This window comes from Schistocerca gregaria, chromosome 2 (genome assembly GCF_023897955.1).
Source record: "Schistocerca gregaria isolate iqSchGreg1 chromosome 2, iqSchGreg1.2, whole genome shotgun sequence".
In the NCBI taxonomy this organism is placed as follows: Eukaryota; Metazoa; Arthropoda; class Insecta; order Orthoptera; family Acrididae; genus Schistocerca; species Schistocerca gregaria.
The window spans coordinates 14,056,193-14,083,436 of record NC_064921.1 but is presented as its reverse complement, the minus strand read 5'-3'; the positions used below and the strand labels follow the sequence as shown (position 1 = coordinate 14,083,436).

Genomic DNA, 27,244 nt, shown 5'->3' with positions numbered 1-27,244 from the left:
TTTCTACGAGCTATGTTCGATGGAAAGTAATTAGAGAATATTGCAGGTAAACATCAATCTTCCTCGCAACAACCGTAGGAAACTATAGTTGTAAACATCAATATTACCAGAAATATCATTCTTACATTAATTTCCTTCCAGCTGCAGAATTCAAAGTAATGCCTCAGTTGACGTAATTCAACGTAATATTTGGACGAAATTTCTTGATCTTCCTGTTCCGCGAACTGAGGAGTAATTTTTGTAAAAACTACGACATAACCCTGAATATCAGTCGTTTACAATCAACAGAGAGAGGTAAATTAGTCTAATGTTACTGCCTAGCCAGTGTTTCATGCACCGGCTGTGCGGACGGTCATGTTTGCTCGTTCTAATGCCAGCAGCTTGCAGTGTCGCCTGGTCCAAAACACTGATGTCATTTGCTATAAGACGAAAGCACATTCTGCGTAATGGTACTTTTTAGTACTGTACTGTTACTTAGTTTTGAGTTTATTTATGATAAAAATAAAAAAATGTAAATTATTTCAGATACATAACAAACATCAAACACGCATGATAAAGTGGCAGGGGGATGTCAAGGAGTGGTAATCTCAAGGAAGTGGAAGAAACAAAGGAGAAATTTAGATGACAGATATATTGCAGTAGTGTTTCTTTACAATTGTGATTCTAAGATGTTGTACACATTTAAATTGCCCACAAGATCCACCAGGCACCCATTTTAATCTAAAGTTTAGTGGTCATTATGGCTGGAATGAAATATGAGCAACCAGATCCATTTGGAGGACACACTGCTTTCAGGTCTGCCTGGTGAATCGAGAGAAGTTTTTCACAAATTGTATGGATGCCACACAGTTCAGTGCTGAAAGACGCTTAAGGGGAATAGTGTTAAGGGAGAGAGGACTGGAGCTTATCAATAATTCCATTTTCTGTACTTTGAACAAAGAAGTTGAAAAAGATAAAAGGGAAACCTCGTCTGTGAATTGTAAGATGCCAAATAACTTGGAAGAGCAGTTGAACACAGTGGATAGTGTCTTTGAGAGTTCATAAGACGAGCAAAACGTGTAATGGAATGTAATCTAATTAAATGAAGTGACTATGAGAGAATTACACATAAAGCAATATACTGTATAATAGGATGCCATATAAATGTGGTATTCTCCATTGATCATATTTTAGACAGCTGAACAAGATTTTAGATATTCAACCTAAAAATTTACAGTAAAAGTTTTCTCTTATCAAATTTGTTGTACATGATCCAGAAGAGTTCATGAGAAATACTGATGTTTTAGCAGTCTCCTGACAGGTTTGATTTGGTCCATTGTGAACTCCTCTATCACAACTTAACCTCATAGTATAACACACCCAGTTATTCTCTGGACACATTCCAATTTCTGCCATCTCCTGAAATTATTACCTCTGTAGCTCCCTAAAGTATGGTGGAAGTTACTTGTTGGCCTCTTAATGTATGCCCTTCCATTTTGTCCCTTCTTCTGACTGTTCCTGTGGTGAAACTCTTCATTTCTTACATCAGTCCACTGAATTTTCATCTTGCCTCTGTAGAACCAGAGGCCAAATACTTAAATTTATTTTTCTGGTTTATCACATTATGTGATTGACTTTCATAAAATTCTTTGTTCCAAAAGTAAAATTTCTCTCCCCACCTGCTTCACCCCCTCCTCCACTAGGGGTTTTACGACTTCAAACATTACTTTGTGTGCCTCCAGCATTATTTGATTGCAGGTCTCACAATAATTTGTTCAACTCCTAATTTTAATTGCATCACCTGTGTGTTGAAACTCTTCTTCTGTCATGTCATCAAACAGATCCTTCCCCACAGAGAAGCCTTAATGCACTCTTACCACATGCCAGCTTATTCCTCTGAGTTCAACAGTGGAATTACTTTCGCGTCATTTCACTCTGCCTTCTCTGCTTTCCTGTTTCATACAGAAGTGACTCATTGATGTATTTGTCTCCTATTCCACATTTTTGTAGTTCCTTACTTTTAGAATCAATTTCAGTTATTATTCTGTACCAAGAGTTCTTTTACAATTACCTCCTGCATACTTAAATTTGTCTGTCCAACTTCTGTGACTGCCGTTTTCAGATAAATCCCTCCCTCTTCAACTGACCTGCGTGTTGCAGTATTCATTACCACACTGTTTATTGCTTCAGATAACTTCAAACACACGCCATTCTGCTCAGTACCCCACTTACTTCACCACTAACAGTTATTGACTATTCTCTTACGCCTCGGTCTGCTCTTCGTCATTGCTAACTTGTGACATGAATGTATATCTGTTCCTAAGTATACACTGCAATCCAATATCAGATTTTACAAAATGTCTCAATGATGTAATCCAGCTAGAATCTCATGTCCCTCAGACTTTTTCCAAATATACCTCTTCCTGTAGCTGTTTAAAAATAGCATATTCATAATTAACAGACTTACAGAACAATTGAATTTTTTTACTCATCACTCCTATTATCAAACTCATTCACTTAAACTCTGCCATGTATTACATTACCTGTTACAGCATTCCAGTCACTCATGATTATTTGATTTACATCTTCATTACATACATATTTTGTCATAAACTTTTACTCCATCAGATTGTGACATTGGCAGATATACCTGAAACAAAACCATTAGCTTTTTGGTGTAAATTTTGATGAGAATGAACTGTCCACTGTACTCACCCACACATACACTCCCAAAATCTTTGTAAACAGTTAGCAGTGTGCACTGTGCAAGTCAGATGCAGCTAGAATGTAAACAATGGAGGTTGGTGCTTGTAGATGCACACAGCCTCTCATCCATGCACACTGCTTTCCAACTGACATCTTTTAAATATAGGACAAGGCACCTCTAGCTCAGTCACGTTTACCTTGACTTGAGTGTTACCTCATTGTTACTGTGCATGTCTCTGTATGTGGTATAAGTTTTTTTTAGATCTACTTTATGTCCATCTTTATTTTGTGTTCTCTTGCAGGATTAGAACATTCAGTGACTCGCTCTACCCTACATTTCTGCTCATGAGAAATCCATCTTACCACAAATGATATTCTTCCTATATCATTTCACAGACTGCAACTACATCCAGAGTGAACATTAAAATTTCCTCTTCAGATTTTCTACCGTCCCTACCATACTGAATTTCTACAGTTTTGTGAGTCAAAGCATGGAATGTCAGTAGTCACTGTATATCCATGTCTTGCAAGTTCATTTTATCCGGGGGATCTTCAGTGTAGAGATATATGTTGAATGAAGAAACGTATCCCGTTCTTGAATCACACAGCATTCAACTTAGTATGCCTTATTTGGTAATTTTCGAAGGATTGTAAAATTTAACTGTCCACGCAATGTTTCATTTCTTTAAACTTTTTGGAAAAATAATCAATTGCAAACTGTACTTTGAAAAGACGGTTGGCATTATCTGGTTTGTCAGAAAAAATGTAAAAATCATAATATTTGTCTGAGTTGGTTGCAGACATTGTTTTGCGAAATCTCGGTGTCGATCAAGGGATTTGTTGATCAATAATCATAGATCCTTGAGTTTCCAAAATTCCCATAAGGATTGTTGTTGTTGTTGTTTTCAGTCCTGAGACTGGTTTGATGCACCTCACAATGCTACTGTCCTGTGCAAGCTTCAACTCCCAGTGCCTACCGCAACCTAAATCATTCTGAATCTGCTTAGTGTATTCATCTCTTAGTCTCCCCCTACGATTTTTACCCTCCACGCTGCCCTCCAATACTAAATTGGTGATCCCTTGATGCCTCAGAACATGTCCTACCAACCGATCCCTTCTTCTGGTCAAGTTGTGCCACAAACTTCTCCCCAACCCTATTCAAACCTCCTCATTAGTTATGTGATCTACCCATTTAATCTTCAGCATTCTTCTGTAGCATCACATTTCGAAAGCTTCCATTCTCTTCTTGTCCCCACTATTTATCGTCCATGTTTCACTTCCATACATAGCTACACTCCATACAAATACTTTCAGAAATGACTTCCTGACACTTAAATCTATACTCGATGTTAACAAATTTCTCTTCTTCAGAAACGCTTTCCTTCCCTTTGCCAGTCTACCTTTTATATCCTCTCTACTTCGACCATCATCAGTTATTTTGCTCCCCAAATAGCAAAACTCCTTTACTACTTTAAGTGCCTCACTTCCTAATCTAATTCCCTCAGCATCGCCCAATTTAATTTGACTACATTCCATTATCCTCGTTTTGTTTTTGTTGATGTTCATCTTACATCCTCCTTTCAAGACACTGTCCATTCCATTCAACTGCTCTTCCAAGTCCTTCGCTGTCTCTGACAGAATTACAATGTCATCGGCGAACCTCAGTTTTTATTTCTTCTCCATGCATTTTAATACCTACTCCGAATTTTTCTTTTGTTTCCTTTACTGATTGCTCAATATACAGATTGAATAACATTGGGGAGAGACAATAACCCTGTCTCACTCCCTTCCCAACCACTGCTTCCCTTTCATGCCCCTCAACTCTTGTAACTGCCATCTGGTTTCCGTACAAATTATAAATAGCCTTTCGCTCCCTGTATTTTACCCCTGCCACCTTCAGAATTTGAAAGAGAGTATTCCAGCCTACACTGTCAAAAGCTTTCTCTAAGTCTACAAATGTTGGAAATGTAGGTTTTCCCTTTCTTAATCTAGCTTGTGAGATAAGTCGTAGGGTCAGTATTGCCTCACGTGTTCCAACATTTCTACGGAATCCAAACTGATCTTCCCCGAGGTTGGCTTCTACTAGTTTTTCCATTCGTCCGTAAAGAATTCGAGTTAGTATTTTGCAGCTGTGTCTTATTAAACAGACTGTTAGGTAATATTCACATCTGTCAACACCTGCTTTCTTTGGGATTGGAATTATTGTAATTTTCTTGAAGTCTGAGGGTATTTAGCCTGTCTCATACATCTTGCTCACCAGATGGTAGTTTTGTCAGGACTGGCTCTCCCAAGGCCGTCAGTAGTTCCAATGGAATATTGTCTACTCTGGGGACTTTTTTCCACTCGGGTCTTTCAGTGCTCTGTCAAACACAACACGTAGTATTGTATCTCCCATTTCATCTTCATCTACATCCTCTTCCATTGCCGTAATATTGTCCTCAAGTACATAGACCCTCTATATACTCCATCCACCTTTCTGCTTTGCCTTCTTTGCTTAGAACTGGGTTTCCATCTGAGCTCTTCATATCCATGCAAGTGGTTCTTTCTCCAAAGGTCTCTTTAATCTTCCTGTAGGCAGTATCTATCTTGCCCCTAGTGAGATAATCCTCTACATCCTTAAATTTGTCGTCTAGCCATCCCTGCTCAGCCGTTTTGCACTTCTGTTGACCTCATTTTTGAGACGTTTGTATTCCTTTTTGCCTGATTCATTTATTGCTTTTTTATATTTTCTCCTTTCATCAATTAAATTCAATATTTCTTCTGTTACCCAAGGATTTCTGCAAGCACTTGTCTTTTTACCTACTTGATCCTCTGCTGCCTTCACTACTTCATCTCTTAAAGCTAGCCATTCTTCTTCTACTGTATTTCTTTCCCCCATTCCTGTCAATTGTTCCCTTATGCTCTCCCAGAAACTCTGTACAACCTCCGGTTCTTTCAGTTTATCCATGTCCCATGTCCTTAAATTCCCACCTTTTCGCAGTTTCTTCAGTTTTAACCTACAGTTCATAACCAATAGATTGTGGTCAGTCCACATCTGCCCCTGGAAATGTCTTACAATTTAAAACCTGTTTCCTAAAACTCTGTCTTACCATGATATAATTTATCTGATACCTTCTAGTATCTCCAGGCTTCTTCCATGTATACAGCCTTCATTTATGATTCTTGAACCAAGTGTAAGGTATTATTAAGTTGGCTCTGTGCAAATTCTACCAGGTAACTTCCTCTTTTATTTCTTTGCCCCAGTCCATATTCACCTACTGTTTCCTTCTCTCCCTTTTCCTAATACCGAATTCGTCACCCATGACTATTAAATTTTCATCTCCCATCACTATCTGAATAATTTCTCTTATTTGATCATACATTTCTTCAATTTCTTCGTCATCTGCAGAGCTAGTTGGCATATAAACTTGTACTACTGTAATAGGTGTGGGCTTCGTATATATCTAGGCCACAATAATGCGTTCACTATGCTGTTTGTAGTAGCTTACTCGCATTCCTATTTTCCTATTCATTATTAAATCTACTCCTGCATTACCCCTATTGAATTTGTGTTTATAAGCCTGTAGTCACCTGACTAGAAGTCTTGTTCTTCCTGCCACTGAACTTCACTAATTCCCACTATATCTAACTTTAACCTATCCATTTCCCTTTTAAAATTTTCTAACCTACCTGCCTGATTAAGGGATCTGACATTCCACGCTCCGATCCGTAGAACTCCAGTTTTCTTTCTCCTGATAATGACAACCTCTTGAGTAGTCCCTGCCCAGAAATCTGAATGGGGGACTATTTTACCTCCGGAATATTTTACCCAAGAGGACACCATCATCATTTAACCATACAGATAAGCTGCATGCCCTCGGGAGAAATTGTGGCCGTAATTTCCCCTTGCTTTCAGCCATTCGCAGTACCAGCACAGCAAGGCCGTTTTGGTTATTACTACAAGGCCACATCAGTCAATCATCCAGACTGTTGCCCCTGCAACTACTGAGAAGGCTGCTACCCTCTTCAGGAACCACACGTTTGTCTGGCCTCTCAACACATAGCCCTTTGTTGTAAATCATAGTCTCTTTGTCTGATTCATCTGAGAGCTGGTATCTGATAAAGCTGTTTTCACATATAGCCTTTCCTCTGTTGTCTTCAATCCTGAGACTGGTTTGATGCGGCTCTCCATGCTACTCTATCCTGTGCAAGCTTCTTCATCTCCCAGTACTTACTGCAACCTATATCCTAGGTTGGGATAATCCTGTGACAGACCTAGAAACATGGTTTTGATGGATTGAACAGGCTATGCACCTAGTTCTTGCATGGAGATAATACTCCTATGGAGAGGTGATGGGGGGATAGGAGTGTCAACAGGGTGATTAGAATCCTTTGGAGGTTGTGCGGTTATGGACGACTACTTCCGGAGGGGTGGGAAGGATATGTTATGATGTCTCTTATTTCAGGTTACATGCTGCTATGTCAACTATTTCAACACTGTGCCTAACCAGCTCACCTCACAAATACAATGGCTGTAATATAAGGCATAACATAAGTGTTCACCTGTGGCAGGCTCAATTGTGATCTACTTCTTATTCTGCGTGTTTTGGAAGACAGTATATGATTACTTCATCATAGTTAGGACATCATTACACTAAAATGACTGATCCTGTTGGCTGCCACAAATGGCTCCAGTCAGCTTTTTAAGGATTACTTTCGCCACCATGTTCCCTTAAACACTACTCTTAGGGTCATTCCATGCCAAGTGGTCTAGAGGCTCCCACATGACCCTCATGGATTTTGATGAAATTTTGTATGAACATTCACACATGTTCTCAATGAAAACTGGCAGAGTTGGTTTCAGAAATTCAATACTTTCGGAGAGTCACTTGTTTAAGACCATAGCACGGCTTTCTATAGTGCGTCCTTGAATTTTCAGCAACTTTTAGATGAGATATCTCTGTATGTGTTTGAATGAAAGAAACAAAACTTGGCCATCTTACACAACGTTTAGAGCTCTTTAAAGTAAAATATTAAAGGATTTCTGAGCAATTTTCATATAGATAATTTGAAGCAAAATTGGGCGAAAAAATAGCTGTTTAAAAAATGCGAAATTGTTTTTTGTATCTGCGAAAGTAATTATGGGATTACATGAAACTTCGCATACCATAACTCACCAACACAAGGTATTAGAATATAAAATTTCATTCTCCTATTACTTTCCATTATTTCACAAATCTAGGGTAAATTTGGCGATTTTTCAAAAAGTGCTAAATATGGATATTTTTAGTAAAATTTTTCAAAAAAGTGTTTTGTTCAAACTCTTCTAAACTATGGTCATTAGAAAGAGCATATTCTAAGCTATACAGAAAAGAGGATTTGGTTTTGCAATGCAAGCATATAAGGGCCTAAAAAGTAACATCAAAGAGGTGCACTGGAAGTTCGAACACATTTTTCTGGCCCTCAAATTATACCAGAAATCTTTTACTTTGCCTTACACATTTTTATTAATTACTGGGATAAGTGAAATGGATGTGTGGGACCTAGCTTAAGTCCAAATAGAGAATAAAAATAGAAACTGTTATTTCTTAATTCCTCTCTCTCTCTCTCTCTCTCTCTCTCTCTCTCTCTCTCTCTCTCTCTCTCTCTCTCTCTCTCTCTCTCTCTCTCTCTCTCTCTCTCTCTCTCTCTCTCTCCACTCATGCTGTCCTCAAAGGATAGTAACAACTAGATTATCAATTCTTTATCCAATTTTCTGCTTCAGTTAAGATTCACCATTTCTTCTGCAGTTTTGTGTAATAAACACTTCCAATTCAGCTAGTGCAGTAAGAGCATATCCTTTAGCAAACATGAGTTTTTGTGCTGTAGCACTCACTTATTGCCCTCCTTATTCTACCCATTGTTTTATTACTTCTACTATATCGTTCAGTCACCCTCATCAGCTGTCCCACTATTTCCACATGTTATCCTAACACAGTGATCCCACCTCTACTTCTGGTATGTGGTATATTCCCCAAAGCCTAAGTCACCTCGTTCCCCAAATCCTCCCATGTTTCCTCCTACACACCCTGGAAACTTCTTCAAACATTCTGTGATGACATACCATCAGTTAAAAATTACCGAGAGTTTCTTCTAACCATGTTACCTCATTTTATGTCTACCCTTCATTAAATAACACCTGTATCACCCATTGATATACACATTTGTTGATGTGCTTGGTGATCAGTGCTCACTGTCAACATGGTCGTTCTGCAATGCTCCCACTGCAATGACAAGCCATAGTCCACTAAAGACTGGATTTATCTTCTCTCCGGGCATAGCTCATCTGAGGACACAGCATGTCTCTCTCATGCAAAAATCCACTTTTTTGACAGCAGGTAATCTTCCTTGTACCAAACATGCAAAGAAAACTCCCTTACGTCCTAGGTCTTCCTGTGTAGACCTACTATAGCCATTTCACTTAAAACTTCTTGCTCGCTACTAATCACTTGTTTCCCACTTTCCTTCTGGCTCAGACCTCCAATTCTTGGGATAATCTAAAGACTTCCCACAAGTTTCATATTTCCACATGCAGAATTCATATAGACAACTGCATTTTGAAAGTCACTGACAGTTTTACAATCTGATATTGGCCTTGACACTGCATAAAAAGTAGTGTCATACTATTTGCAGTGTGTGGAGTCAATAGATTTCACAGTGGCCTTCCTTGTCTTAGGGTGATCTTTCCCTGTGAGGCACTGCTCCCTCTTGTTTATACAGTGCCAGTTTTTGCCATAACCCACCTTTTCAATTCTTCTCTTGCCACCCTCACAAATGCGTTAACCTATTGTCCTTTTCATCTTGTTTTCCTATGTCAATAATTGAATGCATGTTATGACCATATACCACATCATATGGCTAAAATCCTGTAGTTTTTGCGGTTTTGATTTGTACACAAAGATTACTTGAACAGACATCACAATTGGTATGTGTGTGCTATATGGTATTATAGCATACTCCCTATTGCTTCATGCACCCTTAACATGATCCTACTAGCTTGACAATGTAGATGACTTGACCTCAATTTCTTCCCACATTACAGCTTAAATTCCTTCTATAAATCCAAGATACAGGTGACCCCCTTAATTTGTTATTTCTGGTACCTTTAAGTACCCTGTTGTTAATTACTGCTTGTACCAATGTTGCTGCTTGTTCATTTGGCACTGCGACCATTAAGACAGGTTATGAAAAAGGATTCATAAAAATAAAACATCAATCCCAAAAACTCAACCTCCAAAATCCCTCGTCACCTTTCAATGAGTTTTGGCTTGGCTACCATGGGACCTCTGCCATTGTAGCACCTTCACACTTCTGTGTTGCATGTCTATCCTCCCTTTGGAACATGTCATAGATACTCTTTGTGAATGACGTTGAGGGGCTAGAACTTCATCACACAGAATACAATTTCTTCTTTTGTAATGTATTGTTCTCCACTTTGGTGTTAGAGGTTTGGCTTTGTTTCCTCTTCATCCCTGTGCAGTTCTGAAGGCCAGCCCAAGTGTACCATGTGACGGGGTAACAAGTAATGACCATCCCCAGGTCTGCAGGTAGGGTTTCCACATATATGGTACAGACCAGGTCCAGGGAGGGGTGGTAGTTTGAGCTGTAACCCTCCCAAAATGCCATTCAGTCCCTCTGTCAGAAGTTTGGGAGGTGTGATCCATCGCCTAATGAGTGTGAGCTCCCCTCTGTGGAAGGGTCCCTCAGCAGGAACGAACATGCTATGCCTTCGGAGATTCTGTCATAATGAGCCAATTCCAATCTGTGTCAGCTAAACATAATGGGAATGCGGCTAAACGTTCACTCTTCCAGCTTGCACATTGGTTCCGTATACCACATACTGGACATTGTCATTTCTTTGCTACAGTTAATCCATTTATTATTCAGAAAGGTGTTGACACAATTGCCGGCCCTGTGAAATCCTGCTCTCATTTATGTAATTGCACTTTGCTTTTGGAGACCAAGTGTGGTTCTAAAGCCCAACAACTGCTTGCAGCTTCACTCCTCCAAAGCTGTCATGTTAGTGGTAAGGCCCATCGTATCCTGAATTCATATGGTGGTATTTACACCAGGCTGCTCGATGGTCAGAATGAAGGACAAATCCAAATGTACGTTTCTGATCAGTGTGTCATTGCAGTCCATTGGATAATGAAACAGTTTGATGCAACCTTAGTTCGTTCACTCACTTCTGATAGTAATGACTTCATAACTTGCTCTATGTTTGACAGAGGCACTAAAGTCCAACCACACATTTGAAGCCAGATGAGCTGTTACCACTGCTACTGTAACAACCACACTCGTGTCGCAACACAGCCAAATGTTAATTGTGGTAGGGATGCTAGTGAGTGATTACCTGCCTTCTCCTCCCTCCTGCATAAATTGCAGTGGCGACCATGCATCCTCATTCCGAGATGAGTCATCCAGCAGATGTGAGTGAAGGCTTGCAAGTTGTTGGCTAGTTGAAAGCCCTGCATTTTATAACTAGTCATACACACATTTATAATTACATATTATTTTGGTGATAATGTAATATGTTGCTAATAATCTACATCTATGTTAAATGTTCTTTTACAGTATAACAACTTTTACTTACTAAGGTTTTCAGCTTTTGTCTGAAAATGAGGGCTCATTCTTTTCTTTAATGTACTGTGGTAATTTGTTATACCGTTTCATACTATTATAAAACATACGTTTTGTGTCTTTGCCTTGTTCTTTCTATCTACATGGAGGTGTTTAAAAGCTCTTGTTTCATAGTCATGTATTAGGCTGTTTGTGATGTACATGTTGAGATTTTCTGTAATGAACATTGTTCTGAAAGATATAGTCACAAGAAACTGTTAGAATGCCTAGCTTTCTAAATAATTCTAGACAGAGGCCCCTGTTGTTGCTGTTTGTTATCCTTACAGCTCTTTTTTGTACTGTGAACACAGTTTGTATGTTACTCGCACTTGTTCCCCAAAACATGATCTCATAGCTGAGGACTGAGTGTAGATATCTGTAATACGTTATTTTAAGACAGGTATTGCATACTGGTGCAAGGATTCTAAGAGCATAGCATGATGTGGATAATTTCTTTAGCAAAATGTTGACATGGCTTGTACATTTCAATTGGCTGTCTACATTCATCCCTACGAATTTGGTACTTCTTACACATTCTAATTCATTATTAATAACTTTCATTCTAGTGGCATTGTTTTTTTGTTCAATTGGAAGTTAACATAGTTTTCTTTACATTTAGGGTTACTTTATTCTTTAATAACGAGTTGTGGACGTAATTGAGAGCCTCGTTTGCTCTTCCTGACAGTTGATTTTCACCTCTTATTACTATGTTGCTGTCATCAGAAAAACTATTTTTCACCATGTCTGATACTTTGTGGGAAGTCATTAATGTATATAAGATAAAATATTGGGCATAATACACTTGCCTGTGTGACTATTATTTCTATTATCTTAGAAATGATACAGTATAGAAATCGGCCTGCAGTTCTCTAAATTCTCATTATCTTCATTTTTAAGGATAGGTATAACTTTTGCTTGTTTTAGGTACTCCGGAAAGTATCCAGATTCGAAAGATTGATTGATTGTCTGTTAATCAGCCCTTTATGGAGTCTATACATTCTATAATTATGCAGACTGGTATTTCATAAAGTCCTACTGAAGTTTTATTTTTTAGTTGTACTACTAGTGCCACTTCGCTTTCTGTAGTTGGCAAGAGCACCATTGTTTGTTGGCTGGTTCTGAGTAAGTAAACCATATGTATATGGAATTTTCTGTTGTAATTTTTTTTTGCAATACTACTGAAATGAGTTCACAAAATCAGCTAATTTCTTAGGATTGCTTCCTGGTACATTTTTGTTTTTAATATGTGAACTGAGGTCCTTTGTAGAGGAGTTAATGTTTCCTGTTTGATGATGATCCAGGTTACTTTGCTCTTATTTTCAGCTTCAAGTAATATTTTGTTGTTTGAAAGTTTTTTACAGCTAGCAGCATTTTTCTGGATATTTTCCTCTACTTTTTTGTAGAACTGCAGAACTTCTGAGTTAGATCGATTATTTTTTTATGGAGTTGAGATGAGTTTCTGAGGATTTTTTGATATGTGTATTTACCCATTGATTTCTCTTTTGTAGTTTTAATTTTTTAGTGTAGGAAAACATTGCTTCAAATCTGAGTTTAAAAATAGACATGAACTTGATAAATTTCTGATTTGCATTGGTTTCTGCATAGACTTCCTTCCAATATTCATATTCTAGCTGGGATTTAAACTAATACAGGGCTGATTAGGAAAACATTCTTTTGTATGTACAGTTTAGGAAGAATTTCTATATGAATGTCACTTCTAAAGATCTGGCAGAGGTGGTCTGATAGGCCCGGGTTTTGGACAATATGACCTTTTCTTTACTGTCAATATCTGTAGCTACATGATCTATTTATGAGGAAAAATTCTTTTGTTATTCTAGTTAAACATTTAACAAGGGAAGATATTCCAAACAGCTTAGAATGTTCACATATGTTGCTAACCTTATCGGGCTTCATCATATTAATGTTAAAGTCACCACAGATAACTAAATTTGCTTTTGGTCCAGAAACTGGCCTCACTTGATTCCACATTGCTCTCCGTTGATTCCCACAGTGCCAGCAGCGCAGCTCAAGGAGGCTATAATTGAGATGTGCCACTGGTCTTCATAACACATATTTCATTAGAATACTGCTGTCATCTGCAAACATGGTAAATTTGTACTAAACACCATTCAAACTAGCTGGCAGATGATTATCAGAAATCAGAGGACACACACAGGACAGAAGGCATTTTTTCCCCCAAACCCTATTCCATTGCTATTGCTAAAAGACTAACTTCATATCCTGCAGTACCAGTTTCGTATTGCTTATCTGACAGTGTCCTGGATCAACAGGAATATTCTTTTTTAAAATGCAGTCAGTAATTACAAAAATACTGAAAATGAAACTGTTGTCAGAATGTAGTCACTAAGAGGTATGATCTTCAATCAGCAGTTAAACATAGGAAGAAAAGTATAAAGAAATGGCGTGCATGTCTTCAGCCAGTACAGATAGATGCACAAAAACACACACTATATTCGAGTGTTCCATAATGAGAGCACTTAGCTGCTTCCAACAAACATTGATTATAAATTCAAACCTTTCCAAAATTCTTAATAGCAGACAATTAAAATGTCATTTGAAAAGTAACAGAAGTTCAAAGAAACTGCAGTGTGTACAAAAGCTCCAAATAATAGGAAGTTTAGTCATTAGAAGCAATAATAGCAATTAGAAACCCAATAGCAAACGTTTTCCATTAGTATGTTTGTGGCCTTCCATAACATTTTAAAGGTTTGCTTGAGCTACAATAAATCTAGGTTTATGAAAACTATATTACCAATGTGAGTTTACCACACTTCACTTGCCTTTGAATTCTGTTGCATGCTTTTGAAATTAAGACTTAAAGCTATAAATTGTTTACATTCCTGCTTTGTGTTCTTTAACCTTTTCACTACCCAAGGTTTTCATTGCATACTGTTGAAGCTTTAAGAACATAGAAATAATTGTAATGTTATATGACTCGTTCCTGCCGTGCTTTTAAATGGGTTATATTAAGTACACAACATTGTAGTTTGTATACATACATACTTAGTAGAAAAATGTTCTGATCTTAATGGGCAGCTACACAAGAATGTATTGTCTCTCCTGTGCTTTTTAATCTCTCTCTGTGAGAGTTTACATCACAAAGTTGTAGGCTTTTTATGATACATTTTCCTGAAAATATATATTTGTGCACGCTACTGTAGTTCAGTTGCAAATTGTTTACTTCGAAGAGAACAACTGTGCATGTAGAAATATTAGACACGCTCTTAATATGATCTGAAATACTGAGTGCCTGTTACTGTTAGCAACCCACCTCTTGTCCTAAGCAGACTAACAAAAAGGTTGATGTATGTTTACATTAGAAAGCACTTAATTGTATGTGTTGTCTGGCAGTTTAATGTGATTATGTATATGCTTACGGGTGGCCACTTGTTTAAGATTGATTGACCCACAGATTGCCACCTTTTCATAATATTAGACTTCATAAATAAGACATAGTTATACATTCATGTTCCTTGACATTATGTAATTATATTGGACTTCACTAGCTATAGTGAATAGTTGTAACAGAGTAACCTCTCACCACTTTCACCTGTCTGAGGACAGAATTATTAGCTCAAGAAGCCACACTTCCCTCAGTTAAATATTTATCTTGACATCTTCACTGTTTTGATATGACTTGGTCACACTCAATTAGTCGTATATGTATTTAAAACTTTTGTGTAAAATAAAATAGATTTCATGTATGTTTACATTCTGATAACTTGAATTAGTAGTACAAATGTTCATTTGTCAAAGTAGTTAATGAAATCATTATTAACATTTGTGACTATTAGTCATTTAAATTTGGTCCCTTTGAAAGGAAGCATAAGCATTTCGTATTGCCATTACTGAAGCTCCTACATTGTCATTTCTTGCAAGCATTGTAGAATGTCTGGTACAAATATTTGCTACAATTGGTTCTTCATGAAGTTCAATTACCCAAGGTCATATTTCGTTTTTCCAACATAGACATTACAGTATTTGGAGATTTATGAACTACAGGAAATTGTAAAGCACTGATGTAGACAATGTATTCAACCCTTAATGTAACATTCAGTATTTAGGTTGCATGTTCCGTAATATGAAATACTTAAAATGATATCCCTCAGTTACTAGAAACTCTTACCCAGCTAGATGACATACTTTGTTTGCATTTAGAATGCATACTATAATCAGCCACAGGGTCATATATTATTGATAGACCTGTATGTTGTCTTTGTATCTTTGGCAGAAGTTGAAACAGCTAACTAGAACTTCACTCTGTATGTTGTTACTAGTAGATTTGTTATGATTTGCATGATACAATGTTGTTCTGAAGTGAAAGGACAGAATCTTTAAGTTACGCTGCCTTACAGATCTTCAGCTACTTCATGCCCTTCAGTAGGTATTCCATAAGTGTTATTATGCATATATGGCTTCATATGTAGACTGATAATGTGTGCCACATCATGTGGGACATAGTATACACTAATCGCGTAGTTTTAACTAATGGCTGATAATGAAAATTGAAATTTTGATTGTCATAAATACATTTTTGACTTTCCTAGACGGTAAGTTACATTGTTCTGTGGTGGTATGTCTTGTCATAGGCACTTGACAGCAGTGTGGTAGTCCAAACTAGCCAGTAATATGATAAATGTACAGGTAAAATTTTCCTTTTGTGGAATATTTGACGATTGTCCTCACATAAAACAAATGTTACTCAAAGTTGGTAAACTATAGATGAAAAAATTGTTAGCTAAGATTGTGTAAACTGTGTTAAAGCTTCTAAATGTCATTATTTAAACTTTATTTATGGAAATGTGAGAGGAACTCCTAAAAATGTTGTTTACTGTGTTCTATAACGTAGTTATGTAAAAAATTATAAATTTTGTCTTGGTTGAAATCAGTCATTATCCAAACATGCATGAGCTACAATCAAGACAAAACATTTTGTTTAAAAATATTTCAATTCATGGTGACTCATTAGCTGTAAAGTCCCCCAGCTTTGTGTTAAACCGGCTATATGATGCTTGTCTGTAGATACACATTGAATACATAATTAAGAAAGATTGTAACATTTCTATTGAATGATTTCAATTTGGTTATGATGAATATCATCTTTTGTATTACCACATATGACATATGGTGTAGCTATTTCAACTATTATTAAAATAAAGAAAATCTTTCGTGTGAAGTAGTTTCTATTTTTAGCTAAGGAGTAACCTGCTTGTAGCAGGGAAACATAAACCTTTCAGTGTTAATTGGACGAAACATGTAACAAGTCTCTGTAAAATGTCTGCACGTTATAAAAATTAATGCTATTGGATAGCAGCACTGTTACTCTAGATGTTAATCTTTATTTTTTTATGCACTGGTGGGAAAAGATGTTACTCAACAATCCATGTAAGAAAAATCTCAGTAATAGGTGGAGTCTAACCCTTAATGCAAGAATCTTTCTTCTGTGTGTCAAATAACCTGAGACAATCATTCAAAAGATAATCACTCGTTAGTCTGCTCAGACAATGCTTCTGCTTCCTTGCATATCTCTCTCTCTCTCTCTCTCTCTCTCTCTCTCTCTCTCTCTCTCTCTCTCTCTCTCTCTCTCTCTCTCTCTTTCCTGTCGGCCTCTCTTGGTCAACTCTTGATTTTTTCGACCCCAATGGTATTAGGTTGCGAGGCCTGAGGGTGTCATTCATTTTCTTTCTCTAATCTTACATTCCATGAGGAGGAGGGCCTCCATAGACGCTGTGAAGCCAGTCCTCCTAGGGGTATGAACCTGTAAGAAAAATATGGTCTTCCTAACTGTGAGTTACGTGACGGCTGGTAATACATCCTTTGAATAATCTTAGTGCTCACAAGCTTCTGAATAAGCCCTGGGTGTGAAGGCTGACAAAGAGCAGAGAGATAGTGAGAACAGGATAGACCATAATGGGTGTGTAAACAGGAGTGTTCCTACTATCATTCACCCACAATGACACTAATTTGGGAACAATGTGGCCTGCAGTTGAGGACATTTCTCTGCATGCAAAATAAAGTAGGTGATCATATAAAATGGGAACTGTTCCAGGTCTTCGAAGAATTGTCATCATAAGTAGTAATGAGGAATAATGGAAACTTTTAACACCATGCTGGTGCAGTTACTACAAGGACAATCCTGAAGAGAAGCACAGCACTTCACCACTGCACTGAGGCAAGTGACAAAGCACAACACAGGAGGCTGGTGTTAGAAAATACATGTGGTGACGTGCACCGGTTGGATATTCTTGAGGGACAGAATGGAAGTAATGTTACTGGTGCCTAATGTGAAGAGAAGACTGAAGTGAAAATGATGAAACATTGTGAGGGACGGTTGCTGTAATGATGATGAACCAATGTACTTCATTCCAAAACACACTACATACGATAAAAGATTCCACAGTTCTCATCCCATACCTCATGGACATCTGCACTAATTGTTATTTGTATTTCGGTGACCACAATAGGAGAAAAATGACTGTTACTGAAGATGCTTTTGGACCTTTAACAGGAAGACATGATGTTCAGTCAGCTTGACAAGACCTGCAGCACCTTCACCTGCAATCTTCCATTTGGGAGAGGGAGGTGAACTACCTGTAAACAAAGTGTTGCACAAAAATGTTAAAATTGTGACAAAGCAGCTCTACCTGCTAACCAGCCAGCATGTTTCCTCCTGTCTTGCATTTCCTTAACCTTTGCTGAAATGTTTACCATAAGATCCAATAAACCAAGAAACGAACAATAAACAATGACTGCCTGTGTCTGTATGCTGTGGATTCTCTGATGTGGAAAGGTATCAGTCACTTGTAACACATCGTCATATCTCAAAGAATATTCAGCTGAATGCAGTCCTAAATACCAGTGGACCACTAACTTTGTCTGGTGTGGAAACGGACAGCTTACAATAAATACAGAGCAAGATGCCAGTCTTAGTGGAAGGCCCATCCTGAGGTTTCACGGGCCAATCAGTGAGATGTGGTATAACTGAGGGTTCCAGAAAAACTTCAAAGAGTAGTGGTAGCTCTATTGGTTGCTGTTCCTAAGTTTGCCTGACTTTGGATTTACATCAGAATATTTCTTGAGGGAGATAGGATAACCAGAAGAGTGCAATGTGTTCAATGGCACAAGAAATTACCAACTGTTCTCCAAGATCTGTGCCGACTTTGCACTGAACTCCATCAACAAAGAAGACCAACCAGAATTCGTGATAAGAGGTAAAAGGGTACAAAGTAACCTGTTGTTGTGAGGAGTAAATTGCATCCTACTCACTGCTGTTAACCTGTCTTCAGTGTAATATCAGCCACAGTTACCACTGGTGTGATGTATGTGCTATGAAATCTGTTGACCAGGAGGAAGACAAACATTTTACTAGCACAGGCAGCGTCACTGGAAAAAAATCTTGGTTTAGTTTTGCTTGAGATATTCCTAACAAGCTATTTATGTATGTTCCTTTCCTGCAGATTTGCTGTTTTTCTCATAAATTACTTTTAACCATGGAATATTGTGTACATAAATGTTACTTTCTGCACAAATAATGCAGCACAGAAGTTGTGGAAGCCCCAACTGACACAGGTGATGAAATGTTAACACTACTGCTTGCAATGTACGTATCAAGTAACATGACTTCTGTTGTATGTAATAAAAACATTTAAATGAATGTACCATGTAAATGAAGTTAATTGGCATCTATAATACACAGTAACATAAACCTAAAAATATTTTAGATGTGACAAAGTACTTTGATCATCAAATTAAATGTGCTGAAAGAAATCACAGTGTTACTATATTTGCTATTCATTTATATAGTAAAAAATTCTGTACCAGTTTGTTTCTCAGCTCATGTCCAATGCTGATAGACATGTGAAAGAGGTGTATTTTGCAGTAAGAAACCACACCAAGCTGTTAAATATTAGTCCGCAGCTAGCTTTGTATGGATATTTTACACCAAAATGAGTTCCATGCAAGCTGTGCTGCCCGATTTTTATGTTTTCCATTGTCATATTTGTTAGTTGTGATTGGCTCAACAGATCATACTGAGTGGAATAATAATAAGTGTCTTTAATATAATAATTTGTGAAACATACCAATAAGAATGTAGAGTTATGTAATATCTTCTTACAACATGAAGATTCAGACACTTGTATAAACATTGTAAAGTCATGTTTTCCACTCTGTTTTTTATCACTAAAATTATGTCCCAGAATTTGAACCATACCTGCTGTAATGCGCTTGCTGGTTGTGGCACTACAGTTAAAACTATGACTGCGTAGTTGTACAACAACTGAAGAGCAGTTGTCATTTTGTTTTAATACAAAAGTTTAATTGAAGTACTCTCCTGAAAATGTCAAGAAAGACAATTAAGCAGTTGCACCTGTTCATTAAGAATGTCTTACTGTTCACTGTTTGGATGCAGTGAAGGTAATGTGAAGGAATCCTCCCCTCACCACTGTAAGCAAAAGACATCATCTGTCGTTCACTTTCTCAGTTCTCCTCAGTGTGCAGTGTGTTCCACAATTCCTATTCCAAGCTTTCACAAGTTGTACAGGAGACTTTGTATATTTGTCGATATTGCCTCCTTACCAAAACCTCATCTACCAACTTGCTCTACAAGCCTGTGGCAGGAATAGTGAAATATCCTGTTTTTGTTAGTTACCAGATTGATGGAAAATGGTTCGCATACATTTTTGTGCCTCAGTAAGAGCATCTTGCACATCTAGTTTTCAAACATCTACTATACAGATAGTGGAATTACGTGCAATTGCTACACATAAATTTGTGAATAAAGTTAACATCTAATTTCCTTCGTTCTTCCTATGTTGTCAATTAGTTTAATGCAAGTCTGTTGTTTGTTGAAAAGCTAAAATAGATGCTGGTGTAATTAACCAAGCTTGGGGAGGAAACTGTCAGTGCAAAAATGTGCTTGCATGTCACCAGCTTTCAGTCTTCCTTAATGAATATTACTATGCAGTAATATAAATATGTTAATTTGTTATGCTCACACAATTGTCTGCTGATAACATTTCTACAATGAAACCAAGTCTGTGAAATGTATAACATAGTTCCCCATATGAATTAAACTAATTACTTCATTGCTTATGGATGTGAACAAAACATTTGCCGTTTTTCATGTTAGTATTATCAGCCAGATAATGTTAATGAACAAAGTAAAGTATTGTGTACATATTGGTTTGCAAGTGACACATGACAAACAGTTTTCTGGAAGTTACTACTAAGTGTGCTTGCATAGGTATTTTATATGCCAACATATTACTGCAATGATATAACCCTGTTTCTATACTGTATCTGAAAATTCTATGCCTTATATTGGTTTACAAATGTACTGAAAAATATGTATTGTCTAAAGAATTGATCAACCATGCTTGAAAGACCTGCAGACTAATTTCTCTGTAAATTAGTTCATGTGTTAGTAATATACTTCATGCATGTAGCCAAGAAAATGTCAAGGAAAGGTTTGATGTTAAGCATAAAGTTTGTTGGAAGTTCGTAAGTGCTCTCACTCAACACTGGATGGATAAGTCAAGGGAGATGCATGTAATCCATGCTAAGACAAGCACTCACTTTCTCCAGTTCCTAACTGTACTATTTGTCTTACTCACTAGAACGTCTATGTTACACATCTTACAGAGTAAATTATGGCATTATAAATTTCTGAATTTTGTCAGTTTGGGGAAATGATTATGAATTTTTCATTGTCCTTAGAAGTTGTGACATAAGCAATATGCAACTGGTAGTGGCTCTGGGCTAGTTACTTACTGACCAAATCTTACACAGTCACATACAGGGACATGGAAGATAGAACTGAATACCAGTTAATGGAACCGTTATTATAGTGATCATAGTATTCAGACACATCACATAAGTATGCAAAGTTAGAATTACAGTATTCTGGCTGCATAGTGACTTAAACATACTGTATCTTGAGTTGCTAATGTCGCTGCATTTTCATCTGTTTATCTTAAATGTTTCTAGTACACATATTATTGGCAACAGATTCTCCCCCATCAGATGTATGTATTCATGTTAGAGGGTGTGCCCTCAACATAGATGTTAAAGGACTACACAAGCACTGTAAGAATTCTCCTGTCAGAGTGAAAAAAGTTGAATATGTTCCTCTGTAAAACAATATGAGAAAGATGAGGAACAAACTGCTCAGTCCTCATTCGCCATTCTTGACCAAAATCTTGGTATGTGAACGTACTTGCGCTGTTCAGACATCGAACATTCTAAGGTCTTTCACCCCATCTCTTTACAGTTAAGTATTCATATGCCCATAGAATGTGAAACAAAAATGAATCTAGCAATAGCTGATGTGGGGAAACTGAAAATACCCCCACCCCCACACACATGCACACTATCCACTTTTTTCGCTTAGTGTGTTCGTTTTTCCTTAACTTGCTTCCATGCAGTCAAACCCAATGGACTATATGCAGCTAAAAGTTCCCTTGTCCATTGTCTCCAATCTGGAATGACCTTAAGACACCTGGATCAAAGCAGTTACGTTAGACTGTAGGAGGATTTGTTTCCTGGATGGAATGTAGAGTCAATCGACTTCATATGATGAGTTCTCCATGAAAAACTCCCAGGTCTTTAGATTTGAAAACACATGTGCAGGAACGGTCTTACACCTTTAATGACTGCTTCACCCACATATTGACCTTGTTGCTGAAAATAATTCTGCAGCTCGTGCCTGCACTGCCCGCTTGGTCTTGCAAATGGACACGTCCACCAGGATTTCCCACGAGCACAGCTTTGTCCTGGCAAGTGCCTTTCCTCCTAACAATGTGCACTGCCAGCCTTAATCTCTGCATTGTCATTTTCAGCATGACATTGTGTTCAATCTGGTTGTACTACTCTCATTTCCTTTCTATATGTCTGGGTGTTTTATTCAGGCATTGTAACCAAAGCTGTTCATTGTATTTTTCTGTTCAGATCTGAAAGTTCTATTCATCTCTGTATTCAAGTGCTTCAGATTCCTGTCCCATATTAAACAGATCACTGGATTATAGGATAAACGTTTGATCTTACTTGGCAGATTTTCTGATACATTTGTGGGAGGAATAAGTTTGACACCTTGAAATACCTTAATTTCTGGTTAAGCTTGTTGAAAAGTTTGACATATGTTTCTGCTTCCACAGCAGCCTTCTCCACATTAACCACAGTCTAATACAATGGCTTCCTAGCTAAGTATCTTACTGTTCTGACAAATGCTTTCTCTCTCTCTCTCTACTAGATCTGCAGTGTTGCCTGCATACTCCAATAACTGTGTTCTCCCATTTAACTCATCCTTTCCACCTTTTGATTTCCTAAAGACTTCCTCTGTGACAAAACTTAAGAAAATTGTGAAATAACGCCATCTGTCACACTTGTGATGCTGAATTCCTTTGAAAGATTTTCTTAAATTTTAAATCGGATTTGCTCTACTTTACACACAGTTACTACTCTACCATTTTGACATCACTGTAGCTGAAATAAGTTTAGGAACGCCTGTTCCACTGAGTCTGCTGATGGAGTCACTATTCTGTCTGAAAGTTACTTCAGTAATGCCTCCTCTGGTTCTTAAAGACACTGCCACCACATTTAAAAAGGACTAGTTCCATGATTTGTGTTCTGCTTTCAAATTCCATTATGGCTCTCCCCTGGGGATACTGTAACACTGGTACTTGTGTTGGCGACGTTCTCCTTGGCCGATGCCTCCAGTGCTTTGGCAGCAGTAACCCGAAGCAGTAGTGCTGAAGCAGGTGTACTGTGTCCCAGGGCTTGTCTCTGTCCTGCAGTGCAGGTGTCAAGGACACATTCTCATACATAGCAATGGATTCCCGTGCTTCCATCGGCATGGTAGAAGTGGTGTCAGGATTCATAAGATCAGCCAAAGCTCCGCTAATGCACCAATCTCAAGTACCAAGGGTCACATGCCCATTTGTTGCAGTTGCTGATGCTGTGATAACATTAGCAAATGCATGGTTCGTTGGTTGTGGAGGCCCATTGCTAGGAATGTTCAGTGCACTGTGGTCTCTCAAACTTGTACTCTTCCCAGACTGATAGGACAGGTGGCAAATTGTGGCAAAACTACTGTTTTACCAGTCTGCCCAGCCTATGACACACACACACACACTCAGTGTAATCAAAAGTATCTGGACATCTGGCTGAAAATGACTTGAAAGTTTGTGGTGCCTTCCATTGGCAATGCTGGAATTCATTATGGTGTTGGCCCACCCTTAGCCTTGATTGCAGCTTCCACTCTTGCAGGCATACGTCCAATTATGAGCTGGAAGGATTTTTATGGAATAGCAGCCCATTCTTCAGTGCTGCACTGAGGACAGGTATCAATGTCGATTAGAGAGGCCTGGCATGAAGACAGCATCCCAAATATCCTATAGGTTTCCTGTAGGTTTCCTATAAGTGGGCCATTCATTACAGGGATGTTAACCCCCTGCAGGTTCGGGGGTACGAATAGGCCCATTGTATTTGTGCCTGTCGTAAGACGCGACTAAAAGGAGTCTTCAAAGTTTAGGCCTTATGTGATGGTCCCCACTTGGGTTTGACCTGCCATTTTCAAAATTTCCGTTGTTAGTGCGTGCCATTTGGGGAAGGACGCCTTACGTGGTGTTTTTCTATTGGTCCATCGTGCACCTCCATATTGCATGCTATCTATTGTCGTGTGGAGGGATTTACACCCCATGTCTTCTGGGTTGCCTCCTCGTCTTGTGCGCAATCCCCTTCTTAGCGCCCACGGCAACTGTGGACCCTTTCAACGCCTAAAATCCAGCACGGTAGCCAGTCCGTTGTGGTGGGGTCGTCATGTACCCTCTTGATGGTAGCCCCCTGACCATGCAGGGATCGCACTACAGATGCCAGAGCTGTTTGCTCCCCATGCATGCCAAGGAGTATGTGCCCATCTTGTCTGGGGCATGGGGACTCCGGGCAATGGGATATCGGCCAGGTACCCGTTGCTTTGGCTGGGTGGCGCCCTTGGGGAGAGCCCTCATTCGGAGTAGGTGGCATCTGGGCGGATATGGCGCAATGAAGCGCAATACATCTCACCAAGCTGGTGGTCGCACTGCCACCAGCGTCTGTAAGCGAGGCAAAATTGAATTCGATGCTGCACAATACGATCCTCAGTCGTTCCCCTCGTTGGCTGCGCCATGGGAGGGACGCAGATCTAGTACCAAGCAGGAGCCTTATGTACCACAATACCTTGTCTGCAGCAGGACTGATGGTGACTCCTTTCTTTCGACAAAGCCTATGTTTTTTGTGGAACACCTGGAGGATAAGTTTGGGGAAGTGGCGGGTTTGTCCAAAATGAGGAATGGGTCCATCCTCCTCAAGACGTCCTCCGCAGCCCAGTCACGGGCATTGCTCTTGTGTGATAAGCTGGGAGACGTCCCTGTTACCGTCACTCCCCACAGTAGCTTAAATATGGTCCAGGGGATTATTTACCATCGTGACCTCTTGTTACAGTCCGATGACGAGCTGAGAGCTGACTTGGAACGACGTGGTGTGCATTTTGTCCGTCGTGTGCACAGAGGACCCAAGACCAACAGGGTGGCCACCGGTGCCTTTATCTTGGCCTTCGAGGGTGCTGTATTGCCTGAGAAGGTCAAGGTAATGGTTTACCGTTGTGACGTCAAGCCATACGTCCCTCCCTTGATGCGGTGCTTCCAGTGCTGGAAGTTTGGGCATATGTCCTCCCGTTGCCCATCCAGCGCCACATGTAGAGATTGCAGACGCCCCTCTCATCCCGATTCTCCATGTGCGCCTCCACCTGTCTGTGTCAACTGTGGGGAACACCACTCTCCATGCTCGCCGGACTGCCCCGTTCTTCATAAGGAGCGGAAGACGATGGAATTTAAGACCGTGGACTGGCTTACTTATCGCGAGGCAAAACTGAAATTTGAAAGGTTGCATCCTGTCCCTCTTCAAACTTCTTATGCTGCAGCTACGTTATCGTCGCCCTCGCGGGCGGCAGTTGTCGCCTCCTCTGTGCCGCCTTCAGTTGGCACTCGGGGCCGTCCATCTCTATCTGCCTCCCTCGTGTCTGGGGGCAAGTCTTCCTCTGTTGCCCCCTTAGCAATTGGGGACAAACCCCCTTCTGTCACTCCCCCCGCACATGCTTCAGGAGTGACATCTGCTCCAAAACCAGGGGGCTCGTCTCCGCCGGCGTCGTCTCCGCCGGCGTCGTCTCCGCCGGCGTCGTCTCCGCCGGCGTCGTCTCCGCCGGCGTCGTCTCCGCCGGCGTCGTCTCCGCCGGCGTCGTCTCCGCCGGCGTCGTCTCCGCCGGCGTCGTCTCCGCCGGCGTCGTCTCCGCCGGCGTCGTCTCCGCCGGCGTCGTCTCCGCCGGCGTCGTCTCCGCCGGCGTCGTCTCCGCCGGCGTCGTCTCCGCCGGCGTCGTCTCCGCCGGCGTCGTCTCCGCCGGCGTCGTCTCCGCCGGCGTCGTCTCCGCCGGCGTCGTCTCCGCCGGCGTCGTCTCCGCCGGCGTCGTCTCCGCCGGCGTCGTCTCCGCCGGCGTCGTCTCCGCCGGCGTCGTCTCCGCCGGCGTCGTCTCCGCCGGCGTCGTCTCCGCCGGCGTCGTCTCCGCCGGCGTCGTCTCCGCCGGCGTCGTCTCCGCCGGCGTCGTCTCCGCCGGCGTCGTCTCCGCCGGCGTCGTCTCCGCCGGCGTCGTCTCCGCCGGCGTCGTCTCCGCCGGCGTCGTCTCCGCCGGCGTCGTCTCCGCCGGCGTCGTCTCCGCCGGCGTCGTCTCCGCCGGCGTCGTCTCCGCCGGCGTCGTCTCCGCCGGCGTCGTCTCCGCCGGCGTCGTCTCCGCCGGCGTCGTCTCCGCCGGCGTCGTCTCCGCCGGCGTCGTCTCCGCCGGCGTCGTCTCCGCCGGCGTCGTCTCCGCCGGCGTCGTCTCCGCCGGCGTCGTCTCCGCCGGCGTCGTCTCCGCCGGCGTCGTCTCCGCCGGCGTCGTCTCCGCCGGCGTCGTCTCCGCCGGCGTCGTCTCCGCCGGCGTCGTCTCCGCCGGCGTCGTCTCCGCCGGCGTCGTCTCCGCCGGCGTCGTCTCCGCCGGCGTCGTCTCCGCCGGCGTTCCTTCAGAGGAACTCTCCCAGCCCTCTAAGCCAAAGGACAGACGCGAGAAGGACCGGAACGTGTCCGCCTGCTGTCAATAGCTCTGGCTCTGGGGATGCGGTGGAGATCCTCGCCTCTGCCACGTATCTCGCCCTCACGGAACCCTTGGGGACCTCTCCTATGGACACAGCTGACTCTCGCTCAGTGGCGGCCGTTGACTCTGCGGCGCCATCTGCCTCTTAGTCGCCTTCACGCCCTCCCAGTCCCTTCCTGCTTCCATTCCAGTGGAATTGCGGCGGTTATTTCCGCCACCTGCCTGAGCTCCGGATGCTTCTGAGTGTTTCCCCTGTTCTGTGCATTGCTCTTCAGGAAACTTGGTTTCCAGCAATGTGGTCCCCTGCCCTTCGCAGTTATCGGGGGATACTATAAGAACCGCGCTGACTGTCAACGAGCTTCAGGTGGAGTTTGCCTCTTTGTTCACCACTCTCTGTAGCTCACCAGTACCCCTTCTGACGCCTTTAGAGGCAGTCGCTGTCAGGATTGAGCTCTCGCCAGCTATTACTGTTCGCCCTGTTTACGTTCCTCCGTATGGGCAACTCCCCCGACATGTCTTGGCTGCGCTGCTGGCTCAACTCCCGCCGCCATTGCTGCTTCTGGGCGATATCAATGCCCACAACACTCTGTGGTAGGACTGTCTCCGATGACCGCGGTCGCGCTGTGGAGCATGTGTTGGCTCAGCTCGACCTTAGCCTCTTGAACACCGGTGCTCCCACGCATTTCAGTGTGGCCCATGGCTCGTTCTCGGCCATCGATCTCTCTCTTTGCAGCCCTGACTTGTCCC

At 41.0% G+C, this 27,244-nt stretch overlaps 1 protein-coding gene across 1 annotated transcript; it reads left to right on the top strand.

Annotated features, from left to right (window-relative positions):
* The first annotated feature begins 739 nt into the window (after window positions 1-739).
* Window positions 740-26,504, top strand: LOC126332401 (uncharacterized). Its single transcript, XM_049996593.1, has 2 exons — window positions 740-795; window positions 25,478-26,504. Exons 1-2 carry the CDS (start codon window positions 740-742, stop codon window positions 26,502-26,504), a joined length of 1,083 nt encoding a protein of 360 aa, XP_049852550.1.
* Window positions 26,505-27,244: the final 740 nt, after the last annotated feature.

Coding starts and splice junctions, on each gene's coding strand:
- LOC126332401 (XM_049996593.1), top strand. CDS start 740: ATGGCTGGAATGAAATATGAGCAACCAGATCCATTTGGAGGACACACT. Junction 796..25,477: donor GGAGGACACACTGCTTTCAG/GTCTGCCTGGTG, acceptor CACATGCTTCAG/GAGTGACATCTGCTCCAAAA.